The sequence below is a fragment of the Stegastes partitus genome, unplaced genomic scaffold (genome assembly GCF_000690725.1).
Source record: "Stegastes partitus isolate 25-593 unplaced genomic scaffold, Stegastes_partitus-1.0.2 Scaffold1332, whole genome shotgun sequence".
Classification (NCBI taxonomy): domain Eukaryota; kingdom Metazoa; phylum Chordata; class Actinopteri; family Pomacentridae; genus Stegastes; species Stegastes partitus.
The window spans coordinates 179575-193105 of NW_007579063.1; the positions used below are offsets into that span (position 1 = coordinate 179575).

Consider the following 13531-nt stretch of genomic DNA (forward strand, 5'->3'; position numbering starts at 1 on the left):
TTGACACTTGTGCGTCAATATCCAGGTTCTTGACAGTTTTGTGTGTTAATAACCGCTGACAGGTTTTGTGAAGTAAAACTGAGTAAATTGGATTAAACTCACGACTCAGGAAGTGCTTCCAATGAGCCAATAACCACTAATCAGTGAGATAGGCGCTATTATAAGCACACCTGGGGTTTGAAACAACCTTTTCGTTTCACGTCTCTGCGGGACACGGTGGGAAAAAAGCAGCAGACATCCAATTCTAAAGGCAGAAATTAAAAAGCCTGACATCCTGAATCAAACCGTATGGAGCAATTACAGTATATGTGACGCTGGTGCTCACACTGTGGGACGCTGATTGTAGCTGAGTGCTGTAATTATTTCTGCTGCGTGGGAACAGTCAAAGGTAAAATTCACCTTTGGATATCTTTAGACATCGTCACGTCTTTGTTCAGTCCACGAGCTCGCAGCTGAGTTATCCAGTTAATGAGTTCATGAATTCAGCCTCTAACCTCCTTCTGTGTTGCCGCTGCAATGCATTCTGGTCCACCGTCTCCTCCTCTGGGTGAAATCTGTTCCACAAACTGTGGCTCCGGAGAGAAGCTCGTGCTTTGATCTAGAAGCAGTGGAACTAAGATCTGGAGTTCAGCTCTTTAGTAAACACATCAAATACAGAAAGAGTTGCTCAGACTGGAGAACTGTTCCTCAACCTGCAGCTTTATTGGCCTCAATGAGTCCGGAATCAACACAAAAATCTAGCATTGGCAGCATATTAAATCACCTGAACGCGTTTATTTGGTACTGACATGGATCAGAGCAGCTGCACGTATTCATATGACTTCTGAAAACAGACGCTCATCACCAGGAGAGCAACTGGTCGGTGAAAACAAGTCAGCTGCTGTTTAGATGATCTGCCATGATGACTTCTTTGACACCTTGTCAGTCAAGTTTATGAGTAAGACTGAGCTCAAAGTTGTAAAGACGAGGGGCGAGCTTGTTTCTCCAGCAGTCAAATCCTTACTGTGTGATTGTTTCCTGGCTTTGGTTGTAGCTTCAAATTCTGTGAAATAGGAGGGAGCTTGGAAAAGGACACAAATCCAGTCGGCAGAGGCTGGTATAGAAAAAAACAATCATAAAAAAGCTGGTGCAACAAAAGAAGATGCAGCTCTGATGCGTCAGAAACATCCTGAAAGGGTGACAGAAGCATCAAACAGAAGAAACAAATAAAAGGTTAAAAAACTAAAGGTGATGAACAGGAGGCCAAACAAGACGGAAATCAGTAGTTGCGACGTATTTTAAATGGTTACGATATATTTCATAGTGTTAAGAAGTATTTTAAATCGCTAAAACGTCTTTTATAATGTTAAGATGTGTTTTTACCAATCTCCAGTTGAAACCAGAAGTTTACATCCACTGTATAAAATGAAACCTTCTTTTTTTCTCTATCTGACATTAAATCAGACTAAACGTTTCCTGTTTCAGCTCAGTCAGGATCACCAACATTATTTCTGTTTGCTAATGAGAGAGAGAATTTTTTATGACTTTCTTCAAGTCAGAAGTTCACATCCACTAAGATACCTTCAAACTATTTGGGAAAGCCCAGGTGATGATGTCATGGCTTTGGAAGCTTCTGATTGGTTAACTGACAACATGTGAGTTAACTGGAGGCACACCTGTGGATGTATTTTAAGGCTCACCTCAAACACACTGCTGCCTTTTGTGAAAACATGGAAAATCTAAAGAAACCAGCCAAGATATCAGGAGGAGAACTGTGGACCTCCACCAGTTTGGTCCATCCTTGGGTACAACTTCCAGATGCCTGAAGGAACGGGCCAGAACTCATCAAACTGATGTGAGAAGCTTGTGGTAGGAAACCAAAACGTTTGAGCCAAGTCATACAGTTTAAAGGCAACGCTACCAAATAGTCAGGAGACTTCTGACTTTGAAGAAAGTCATAAATAATTATCTCTCTCATTATTCTGATATTTAGCAGACAGTAATAATGTTGGTGATCCTGACTGACCTGAAACAGGACGAGTTTTGTCTGATTTAATGTCAGATGGTGAGGAAAAAGAAGGTTTTATGTCTTTTTATACAGTTGATGTTGCAGGTTGTTGAAATGACAACAGACACGACACAAATCCACGAGTTATGCCACAAAAATATTCAAACTAAAAATAATAATTTGTATCAACACGTTAAATTCAAGCAGAGCGATGTATCACAACACAAACAACGAAATAAAAGATTATTTCATGTATTAACTTTGGAAAATACGCACAAAAACGGCGGTCGGTTCACTTCCATCGCTGTAACCTGGAGACCACAGACTACATCTGGGACCGATGACTCTGAGGGTGGATGTTCTGGTCATCTCAAACATGTCTTTCCCTGTTGCCGTCCTGCAGGTGAAGTACAAGAAGGACTTCGAGGAGAGTAAAGGTCGAGGGTTCAGCATCGTGTCCGACACTCCGGAGATGCAGAGACTCAGAAGGACTCAGGAGCAGATCAGCAACGTACGTACGCCAAGACGTCGGCGGCCATGTTGTTTGTATACGAGAGTGTGTTTGTGCTGTGTGACGCCTGGAAGTGAATCGTATGTGAGGGTGCACTTTGGTCAGTGAGCGCGCAAACAAACGCACAAACACAACACAACGTCTGCATCGTGGAGACCTCCAAGCGTCGACGACGGCGGCGGACGGAAGAGGAGCTTCTTCTACAACCATGACTGTAAGTGAGCAAGAGCTTTTATTTACTGAATGCACAGCAGATAACATAATTACAAAGGATCCTCGTTTTAGAAAGGCAACAGGGAGAAGAAGTATTTGAAATAACTCGGCAATGACAACGTGTCTCTAGACAAGTACATGATCAAAAAGACGGAAGTCAAGATCCCCGTGATATAAAGTCAGAGTGAACGTCACTGCATGAGCGATTTCAGCACGTTTGGGATGAACTGCCAGCCAATTAGAAGGCAGGTTTTACAACCAACATATCACTGACTTCACTGTTTGTGGTTTTGTGTGTCTGTGTTTGGGAGTGTGTGAATGCGTATAGACGCTGTGCGGGTGTCCTGACGGCCCAGCGACCCTCAGAAGACGATGCCAAGGTAATGTCTTCGTCCTTCTTTTTGTATCTAACCTGCATTGTTCAAACAGTTTTTGTTGGTTTGCAGTTGAATTTGAGCCTTTACAGAGACAACGACAGCCCTGTCTCATGGAAAGTAGCTTCGGATTCAACTGAAATGCAACAGCGAAGTATTTCCCGATGCGTTTTTCTCGGTTTGGTCTTCGCCCTGTTCGTCTACCTTCTGCTCTCCGGCTCTCGTCGTCTCTTCTGTTTACCTGACCGAGTAATCGCATCATTCCGCCGTGTTGATACGCCACAAACTCTCTCTGCTCATTTGCTCCGCTTTAATTAAGACGCACACTTCGCCTCCCTCTCAAATGGTGTGACATTCAGCGGCCCACACACTTTTTATTTTATTACTCACCTCTTTTCACGGTTGACCTGCCGGTGCGAGGAAGAGGAGGGCAGTGGGAGGACGATGTGAGGAGGAGGAGGACTCAGAGAGACAATAGCGGAGGGATTCCTGTTTGATCTGAGCTGAATAATGTGTTGATGTTTCTGCTGTTGTGTTGTGCAGCTGAACGGTTCTCTACCTGTTGCTTCTAATGCTTTTTGCAGCTGTGCTCTGCTGTCTGGCCTTGAGTTGGTTCTTGGTTGCAGCTTCTGTTCTTTGCTGTGGGAATCAACACGAGTTCTGATGCTCGTCGTCTATCAGAGGATCCTGCAAAGTGGAATCAGTTCAGACTGCTTGTAAAACAAACTCCTTGTGCTCTTATTGCTAACAATCAGCGGTTGAGTTGGACGATGGTGCCAGAACTAATAACATTCACAATAACCCTTTTTCCACCGAGCTGGTTCCAGTGCTGGTTCGGAGCCAGAACCTGACTCAGCACCGGTTCTCAACACTGGTGCGACGGGTACGTCAGGGGGCGGAGTTATCGTGACCACCGGGACACACAAACTGTGATTTGAGTCGTTTTTCTCCAGGACGTCTCCGGTCCGATCACAGATGACTGGAATGAGTCCCGGGACGCACAGAGGTTCTGCAAACTGTTGCACACTGACAGCCGGTACAACTGTGTCCCACCAGCAGCACCACAGTGGTGGAAAACAGCACTTTTATAACTTCGCTATTTACGCTTAGACATGCGGCCTTCTTATGAAAAACGAAGTACACGCGCTTGTTTGTGTTGTTCTGAACAGATCACAGGCGGAGCTAAAGGACGGATGTGGCCTCGGTGGACTTGTGGTGGTGGAGGGAGGCGGGACCTGTGATTAAACCGGATAGTTCACCAGAAAATCCTTAATGTGCGGTCTGAACTTTCTGCTAAACTTTCAAAATTTTCGGCAACATTTTCAGTGTGTTGTTGTTTGAAGTGAAAGTGGGATTTGAATACAGAGCAGAAGAGGAGGAGAAATCAGGGAGTCTATATCGGGTTAGTCAGACCTGTGATTATAACGGCCATCTAATGGGCTCACAGCATCAAAACGGACGTCAGAAGAGTGCGGCAGTCCTGGTGTAACGTCTAGATTTGGATTCACCTGCAGTGAAGTGCAGCGTTTCAGTAAAAGCCTGATGCCTACGAAGAGAAGCGTGTTCCTCTGCCGAGCTGTGGCTGGCAGTGAAGCTGGTTCACATCAGGACGAGATCACAGGGATTTCTCCCAGGAGAAGCTTTGTGTTGCAGAATTCATTAACAAGATCTGAGGGGAGAGAAAGCGAGAGCTCTCGGTCAGCCAGGCGGCTTTCTTTCTTTCTTTCTTTCTTTTTTTTTTTACCACCTATAAGAACTGTGTCTCCCACTTAAGACAGATTTCTACCAAAGCAGCTTTTCCCCTGAGAGTCTTGTTTGCTGTGATTGTGGGTTGAGACAGTGACGGCTGCAGGCTGGAGGTGCAGCCAGGACTCGACTGGCAGGACTGTCAACCCGCCGACGATGACCCGGTTGCTTATTTGTGAGCGCTGGTCTCATCCGGTGTGTTGGTGCTCAGCAAAGGCACGCGAAAAGCTAAATATTGTGGGAGAGTTTCTGCACTTGGCTGAAAAAAAAAAATGCCCTCAGGCTAATGTTAAGAAAGCACGCCGGCCTACAACACGAGCGAGCGTCAGCAGTGCATCTGCTCGCCAACCTTGTCCAGTCATGTGACCGTCGTCATGGTAACTGATGCATCTGTATGTTTATAAATGTGAAACTTGCTGTGGGAGGAAAATGTGTTGCTGCAAATGGACAAAATGAATGCAGCCAGCTTGTTGTGGGGGTTGTTGGTCCTGTTTTGTTTTCTTTTCATACATTTACAGTCGTCCTCAAATGTATTCAAACACTTCCATTAAAGAAAAGGCAAAACTCACAACAGTCACTCAAATAACTAGAAACTGGAAAAAGTAATAATAAATAAAAATGTGTTAAATTATAATTTGGTGATATAAGACGCTGCTTTTGAATTGTGGTTGAAAAGAATAATTTAAAAACACAAAAGTGTCCCGGACCAATGAGAGGCCTTTGCTGATGAGCAGCGGGTCAGAATACCTGTGAACAGGTGCAGAAGTCTGACTGAGAGTTACAGAAACACCTGATGGCAGTGATTGGCTCAAAGGGTTGTTCAAGTAAATATTAGTTTATGGGTCACATCATGCTTGTTTGCTTGTTTTTTTGTTTTTTTTAAATGTTTCAGTTGAGCCACAATTCAAAGCAACGTCATGACGTTCGTTACAGTTTTATTGATTATTACTTTTGTCAATTTCAACTTATTCCAGTGACAGCTGAGTTTTCCCTTCTTTAATAAGAGGGTGTGAATCCATCTGAGGACGACTGTATAAGATCCGATAACTCAAAATAATTCAGCGCCCCCTACAGAACTTCGTCAAGATGCCTCTTGGAGCCGTGCTCTTAGTCCTCCACAAAGGCAGATATTCATCATTTTGGTGCATTTTTTTATTTTTTTTTCACTTGCAGCCATTACACTTCACCAAACTCCTTCTGGGGAATTAATCCCAGCAGCTTTAGATTTGGTCATTTCAAGACCATCACGGTGCCAAGTGCTCGAAAATGTGACTTTGCATAACACTGATTTCGTTTCGGGGCTGCAAGATGGATCAGTGGGTAGCACCGTTGCCTCGTAGTGAGAAGGTCGCCGGTTGGCGTCCCGGTGAGGACACCCAGGATCTTTCTGCGTGGAGTCTCCATGTTTTCCCCGTGCAGCGTGGGTTCTCTCCGGGTTCTCCGGCTTCCTCCCACAGTCCAGAAACAGGTTAACTGGTGATTCTAAATTGTCTGTAGGTGTGAATGTGAGTGTGCTTGGTTGTCTGTCTCTAAGTGTAGCCCTGTGATAGACTGGTTACCTGTCCAGGTGAACCTGCCTTCACCCTGAGTCAGCTGGGATAGGCTCCGCCCCCCATGACCCTAGTGAGGATTAAGGTGTAAAGATGATGGATGGATGATTTTGTTTCGACATGAAGACGTAGTGACACCGGTTCACCAGTTGTTGCCAACATGATGGCTCATGAGGGGTCTTTGGTTCTGTTGGGTTTTTCTACTTCTGTTTTCTATCATAATCATTTACTTATTTACACTTTCTCGTTGTTTATCTGGCTTCAGCGCATGTGTTAGCGTGATAGCGTCTGAATGCTACATTATGCAGATGATGCAGGGTTCGTGGTTACAAGCGACGTCTCTGTTTTTGGGATTTGTTCGCGGCAGATGGTCTTTTGGCTCAGTCAGATCTGCTCTTTATCAGGTCAATGTCCTGTTTACCACAACGGCCATCTGACGCTCAGACCCGGCTGCCAGGATACCTGCTGCCTTCCACTCTCAGCAGCCATTCATGTTCACACTGACGGGCCGTTTCAGTGAAATGGTACAAACCCTAAACGCTGCCCTTTAGCCTCACCTTGTCGGTCGAATTCCCTCTTATAAACCGTGTTCAAAAAACATTAGGTTATTAGGAAGGAATCAAAATGTCTTTATAAAAAAAATTTCTAACAGTTTCTGGTAGATTTTGAAGAGTCTGCTGAAAGTAAAAAAAGCAACAACAGTGAAATCTTGAGTTCCAGAAAACATATGTTAAAGAACTGGCAAAATATAAATAGATTCATGAATAAATTCAGCAGCATCTTCACAAGGTCTTTAGCTTTTGTTCTGGGGTTGATAGTTTCAGGCGACATCAAAACGAATACATTTTCATTTCAAAACACATAAACTCTGCTATGGTCAGCATATTAGAACCATAAAACAAAGTCCCGTAAACGCTGCTGATCCCGTTTTAGTTTGAAAACTCCACTTTGCTCCGCACGGGCACAAATGGAGACGACACCCAGGTCTGCTCTCTGATTGGTCCTTGCTGTCACCGTGGTGATTTGTGATTCGTCACACTCCTGTCATGTGACCATTTTCAGGAAGAAAACAAAGACGTCAGCTTTGACCTTGCTTCAACAGCGTTAATAAATACTTTCTCATTAGTGGATTAAAATGACTTCTTGTGTGTAAATGAGGTCGACTGTAATAAAAACGAAGAGAACCGGAGCCGGCGCCGTCACTCTCCGCTCTGCAGAGCTTCTTCACCAACTGTCTGAATTCAGGCTCAGAGAAACAGTTCTGAAGAGCCTCACGTTTCCAACATAGATTCAGATAAATAATAATGTAGAGGATGTGCTGGACGTGTCGTTATGCAACATATCAGCTTTAACCCCGTAAAGCTTGAACCATGAAATAATTGCCAGAAAACTGTTTTGTTTTCTTGAAACATCACAATTTTGAGCTTAAATTTGTTCATTTTTCCTGATGGAACTCAAATCTCACACATGAATAGTTAGATTTTTTTCTGTTTTGACAGTTTCTTGCTCTGATAAATGATGCAATTTTGGTGATTTTTAAAAATAATAGCGTGCCTTTAAAATCTGATTGGGTTCCAGATGGTTGATATGTTAATGTTGTGTTCTTGGTTTGTTTTTGTTGCCCCCAAGTGGCCGAATCGGTTGGTGCAGGTGAGGTTTTCAAGTGACATCACTGTCTCTGAACTCAACCTTCAACCAGTCAAGCGACACACACTCAAACACACACAGACAACCGTGTTATGGACACACTGTACTGGTGGAGACGAAGGGCACGGCGGCGATAAGGTCTCGAGTAGAGGGCTAAATGTAGAAGTTCAAAGTGATAAGAGCAGCCCGATGAACAGACGTTCAGCCATCGCAGCAAAGACCAGACGAGGCGGTTCAGTCGTTCACAGCTTTACATTCTGAGCTTAAAGCCTTTGAGAACATCAAAGAACCTGTCCAAGGTGAAGAAACCTAGAAGGAGCCTGAATCAGAGAATAAGTAGCTGCGATAATCAGAAGCAGCGCGACGTTACGTACGGGGAAGAGTTTTAAAGCTGAAAGGCAAACCGGGACATGGAGGGAGAACCACAGATCGAAGGTGAGTGTAGAAGGTGTTTGGAGAAAAGCTGAAAAAACTACTAACAGCATCGAAGAAACATTTGGAGGAATGGCCATGACCTTGAAGGGCCTGGAAAACCTTGAGAGTGATGAAGCTGACAAGGTGACCTTGATGCGTGGTGACCTTTTCGGAAGCTGTTAGCAGCCTAATTGAAGGCAAGATGGAGGATTCTGACGGAATTTGAGCAGGAAAGTTGCTGTAACCTTGAACTGACTATACTATATATATATAGTATGAACTCGTCCTGTTTCAGGTCAGTTAGGATCACCAACATTATTTGTATTTGCTAAACGCCAGAATAATGAGAGAGATATTTTTTTTATTACTTTCTTTAAAGTCAGAAGTTACCTCAGTATTTGGTAGCGTTGCCTTTAAACTCTATGACTTGGGTCAAACCTTCTGGGTTTCCTTCCACAAGCTTCTCACAACAGTCTGATGGGTTCTGGCCCATTCCTCCTGACAGAACTGGTGGAACTGGGTCAGGTTTGGTGGTCTCCTTGCTCCACTGATGTTCTCCAGGACTGAGATCATGACTTTGTGATGGCCACTCCACAACACTGACTCTGTTGTCCTGAAGCCTCTCTGTAGCTAATCTGGAGCTATGCTGAGGGTCATTGTCCATCTGAAGACCCATTAGTTTCCAAGCTTTAGCTTCCTGCTGATGTCTGGAGATGTTGCTTCAATATCTCCACATCATGTTCTTTCCTCATGATGCCATCTATTGTGTGAAGGTCACCAGTCCCTCCACAGCATGATGCTGCCACCCCCGTGCTCCACAGCTGGGATGGTGTTCTCAGGCTTCAAGCTTCCTCCTTTTTCCTCCAGATGTAATGATGGTCATTAAGGCCAAACAGTTCAGGTTTAGTTCCATCAGAAAACATGTATGTCTCGAGGTTGTTTACTTGCAAATATCGATGCAGCTGCTGCTGCTTGGGCTCGATCTGCCACCAGCCTTGATCGTGAAACAGTCTGGTGATACCCAGCTCTAATTCCTAAAGCCTGAGTTATGCTTCCTTGCAAATGCAGAGCTGGAGAGCTTTTCTTGTTATCCTTCTACTTTCTAGTCTGCTTGGAGGACTCTGTTTCATAAATGTGCAGTAGGGTGTCATCGACGTGTTCGGCGAGTGTTGTCAACACAAACTTTGGTTCTATGGATTTTAAACTTTAGTAGATGTTAAAGTTTATGTAACAGGACCCTTCGCAGATGAAAAAAGTGTAACCTGACAAATTATCTAACCCTGAAAATACAGACCAGTGTAATTGTCATAGGAGAGATGCTAGTCCTTGACTGTATGTAAAGATAATGTGATAACTTATACTGTTGTGTATCATACTTTTGAAATTTTTAAGTGAGTTATAAAACAAATAGAAGGGATGATCATTTTCAATCGCTTTCTTAAACGATGATTGGCAGCATTATCAGTCAGTACTGGAGTAACATGAATTAAATGCAGCAGACATCATACAGTAGAGCTCTATATAGTGACAAACACAACATATACGTCGCTTTTATGATTTAGCTACTTAGCTGTAGATATGCTGTCTTTGTATCCTGCAGTTTATCTTAAAAAAAGAAAAACCCTGACCGTCGGCGTTAACGTTCACAGAAGACTGTGTCATGGTGCCCATTTGCTACCGAAGCCTTCATTTCTGCAATTTATCAAAACTGGAAAAATCTGTGTAAACTGTTTATTTGTCGCTGAGCCTGTCATTGTTGTTCTTCTCTGCTCAGTGGTTTTTGCTGAGATGAGCTAAACATGAAATGTCCTTTTTTTTTTTTTTACCTCAGAGGTGACCGGCGTGGAGGAAGAGGAGGCCTCAGCTGCTCCAGTGTTGGATGAAGAAAAAGTTGTGATGGCAGGAGAAAATAAAGAAGAAACTTTGGAGGAGACGATCGTGACCACGACTGTCTACGCGACTACGAGAAGGACGGACGTGGAGGAGAAGGAGGAAGCTGAAAGCGACAAAGCCACAGAGGAGGACGAGGAGATAAGAACGGAGAAGGAAGATGATGACGAGGAGATAAGAACGGAGGAAGGAGATGAAGAGAGTGACGGAGACGAGGAGACGAAAGCAAAGAGGCTGTTGGAGGCCTGGGAGTCGGAGGTGAGATGCAGCTTTATGGGACGCAAGTTAAACATTCAGATACCAGGAGTCACATAACACGCTGAACAAAAGAAAAATCATGAAGTCAGATCTTAATTAAATACGTTGACTTGTTGATGTGAAGAGCCGGGTAATTAATTTGCCATCTTCTGGCTCAAACTCGATGATTGTGCTTTATTCATACTTTTTGGAAATTCATCAAAAGATCCTCGTCTCGGCTCTTTTAAAACCATTTTAAAGTCTGTTTTTCTACCGTCTTCTATTGTTGAATGTCCTCAGCGATGAGTCAGATCTTTTCAGCTGAATCTTCTCCTGACTGAAAAGGTTTTTCTTTCTGTCTTAAAGAGTCCATATTCTGCTCACGTACACGGTAGTAAGTCTATTTTGGGGTCATTTAGAATGTATTTACATGCATTAATGTTTAAAAACACTTTATTTTCCTTGGAGTGTACATTGCTGCAGCTCCTCGTCTCCTGTCCTGTCTCAGTTTTAGCTCTTATCGCCTCCCAAAAAGCCCAGTGTGCTCTGATTGGTCGCCTCTAAGCGAGACAACTCCAGATCTCTGATTATAGTAGAGCGGATGCTGCTGCAGCATCTTCGCGTGTTAGCATGCAAACATTAGCTCGTCCAGCTCAGGCTGAGGGTAACGTTAGTTGTTTTGCAGCTATTTGCTAACAAAAAGAAGTGATTGAAGAGAGTAAAATGACCTGAGTTCAATTTATCCTGATGAAAGAGAGACTAAAACATCAACTTGCTAAAAGGGCTGCACGCCTATAGCCAAGAATGGTAATCACAAATATTTTCATCACGGTTATTTCTCTGTTGTTAATTGATGTCAGGCTCAAAATGTAATAGTCAGTACAAACCGATCTCAAAAATTGTTTTCTAATCAGCATAAGCCTAAGCCTGATCCTGTGTTTACATCCGCTGTCACGCAGTTGTTGATATTTTTAATGATTTTCTGAATCATGCAGCATTATCAGCCGATAATTAATTAATTTACAACACAGATGGAGCACAGTGGTTATCAGTCCTGTGGAGATACTTCAGTGGACACACGTTCATCCCAGCTTCTGATAAATATATTAGTTCTGCTCGGAGGTCATTAAGCGTCACGCAGGTCTTTGTCGTGGCGACCCGTCTTGAGCCAAACCCCCTCAGTGCTCTTGTTTGCTAACACGAAACTCCCTGTAGTCCAAGTGGTTGCCTCCTTCAACACGACAGTATCACTACGGAATGAAACAGTAAGAGGCTCCACCTGCTGGTGGGACCAGGCACTACAGCTGATCTACAACACTTCAGGTGTGTATTATCCAGGAAAACGGTATTCGATCCGATCAGCAAAAGCTAAATATTACCAGACTCAGACTGAAGGCATAAGAGCCTGGTCGGGACATCCCTACCAGCGGCTGTTGTTGTTGTTTTGGCGCACTGGGGGTTACGTTGCTTTTGAATCCTGCATGGCAATGAAAACAAAAAGACTGAAACTAGGAGGCCAAATCCCGTCTGAACCGACATCCTGCAGTAGAAAGCCGCCTAATGACTCCCTTCGCTGTGGATTTGGGGATTTACAGGTCTGCAGATCTTTTACATGCACAGTCATCGATATAACACTGAATGAAGGGGACGAAAACAAAAAGCAGGACATGGGCTCTTTACCATCAGTCCAACTGTGACAAATGTACATTTAGATCATTTCAGCAGCGGATTTTCATGTGACGTAAGAAATGGCTTCTTTAAAACCAGGAAAGGCCAGCAGGGGATCCCACAGGAGGCCAGTGAAGTATTGGTTACTTTATTGTTAACTGTGTTCTGCTAAATGTCTTTGAGGATTTTGCCGTTTTTTTGAAGAAGGCTGCTGAAAGGCGCCTTTCTATTGACCTTGGCATGGGGCATCGCCTGGCACTGCAGGTTTTTGTAAGGGCTTAGAGAGGATTAGTGAAACTACAAATGAAAATGTGCCATTATTAGCCTTTGATAGTGGGATTTTTAAGGACTGAATCCGGCCTGTTAAGAGAGGCGAGGGATTAGCAGTGCATGAATTAGGGAAGTTCCCCCGGTTGACTCACAGCGTTCTCTGGCTCAGTGTTGTCAGTAACGTCTGATGGATGATTCAGCTTCCCGATGCGGCCTTTTAATTTCCGTTATTAGCTTGAGGACCTACAGAAACATGCAGGTAGACGTTCTCTTGTGGTTAAATGGTCATCACCCAGGCCACATTTAAAGTCTTTATGTCAAAAGGGAAAACAGGCTCCTCCTAAGTCGACCCGAACATTCGAATATCCCAATATTCAGTCGTTGTGGTGCTATCCAGATATCAATTTTGAGATCTGTTTAATTGGGCCCGAATATCCGGAGCCCAGAAATTGCTATTTGGACCAGCCCTCCTAAGTGATGTCAATAAAATGTAAAATAAATGACTGCATAAGTGTTCACCCCTTTAAAGTGTAATTCAACTCAGGTGCAGCCAGTTGGAGCTAAAAGCCCCACAGTTGGTGAAATAAAGATCATCTGAGGTCAGTGAATGTGTCTCAGTGATTGTAGTATGAAGACTGTTAGATCTGGAAGGTCCAGTCACTGGTGGATCAGTACTCCTGGATAGAACTACACCATGAAGACTGAAGAACCCTCCAAGAACTCTGGGAAAAGATTGTTGAGAAGCATCAGTCAGAGGACGATACAAGAATATTTCCAAGTCACCGAATATCTCTTTACATCTAATTAAATCTGTCATTCAGAAACGGGAGGAATATGGCACATCATATTAAATCTGGATTAGAGTTCACCTGGAAGAAGGTTCTCTGGTCTGAGGAGACCAAAATTGTCTGTTGTGTTCTCAGACTAGACATTACACTACACATCTTCACAAACACACCGTCCCCCTTGAAGCACGGTGGTGGCAGCATCATGATGTGGAGGGACTGGTGATTCCGATCTACGT

At 43.8% G+C, this 13531-nt stretch overlaps 2 protein-coding genes across 2 annotated transcripts in view; both read left to right on the forward strand.

The window, feature by feature from the left end:
- Positions 1-10302, forward strand: part of LOC103369801 (LIM zinc-binding domain-containing Nebulette-like) — a 39602-nt gene extending 29300 nt beyond the window's left edge. Inside the window, exons 4-5 of the mRNA XM_008298613.1 lie at positions 2391-3091; positions 10274-10302. Coding sequence (XP_008296835.1) covers positions 2391-2606 — 216 coding nt within the window. The 3' untranslated portion in view covers positions 2607-3091; positions 10274-10302. The remainder of the gene's footprint in view (positions 1-2390; positions 3092-10273) is intronic.
- The window catches only part of LOC103369805 (nebulin-like), a gene marked incomplete at its 3' end in the record, with an annotated part of 46164 nt that continues 41071 nt past the window's right edge, over positions 8439-13531 (forward strand). The window contains exons 1-2 of the mRNA XM_008298618.1: positions 8439-8463; positions 10274-10590. Coding sequence (XP_008296840.1) covers positions 8439-8463; positions 10274-10590 — 342 coding nt within the window. The remainder of the gene's footprint in view (positions 8464-10273; positions 10591-13531) is intronic.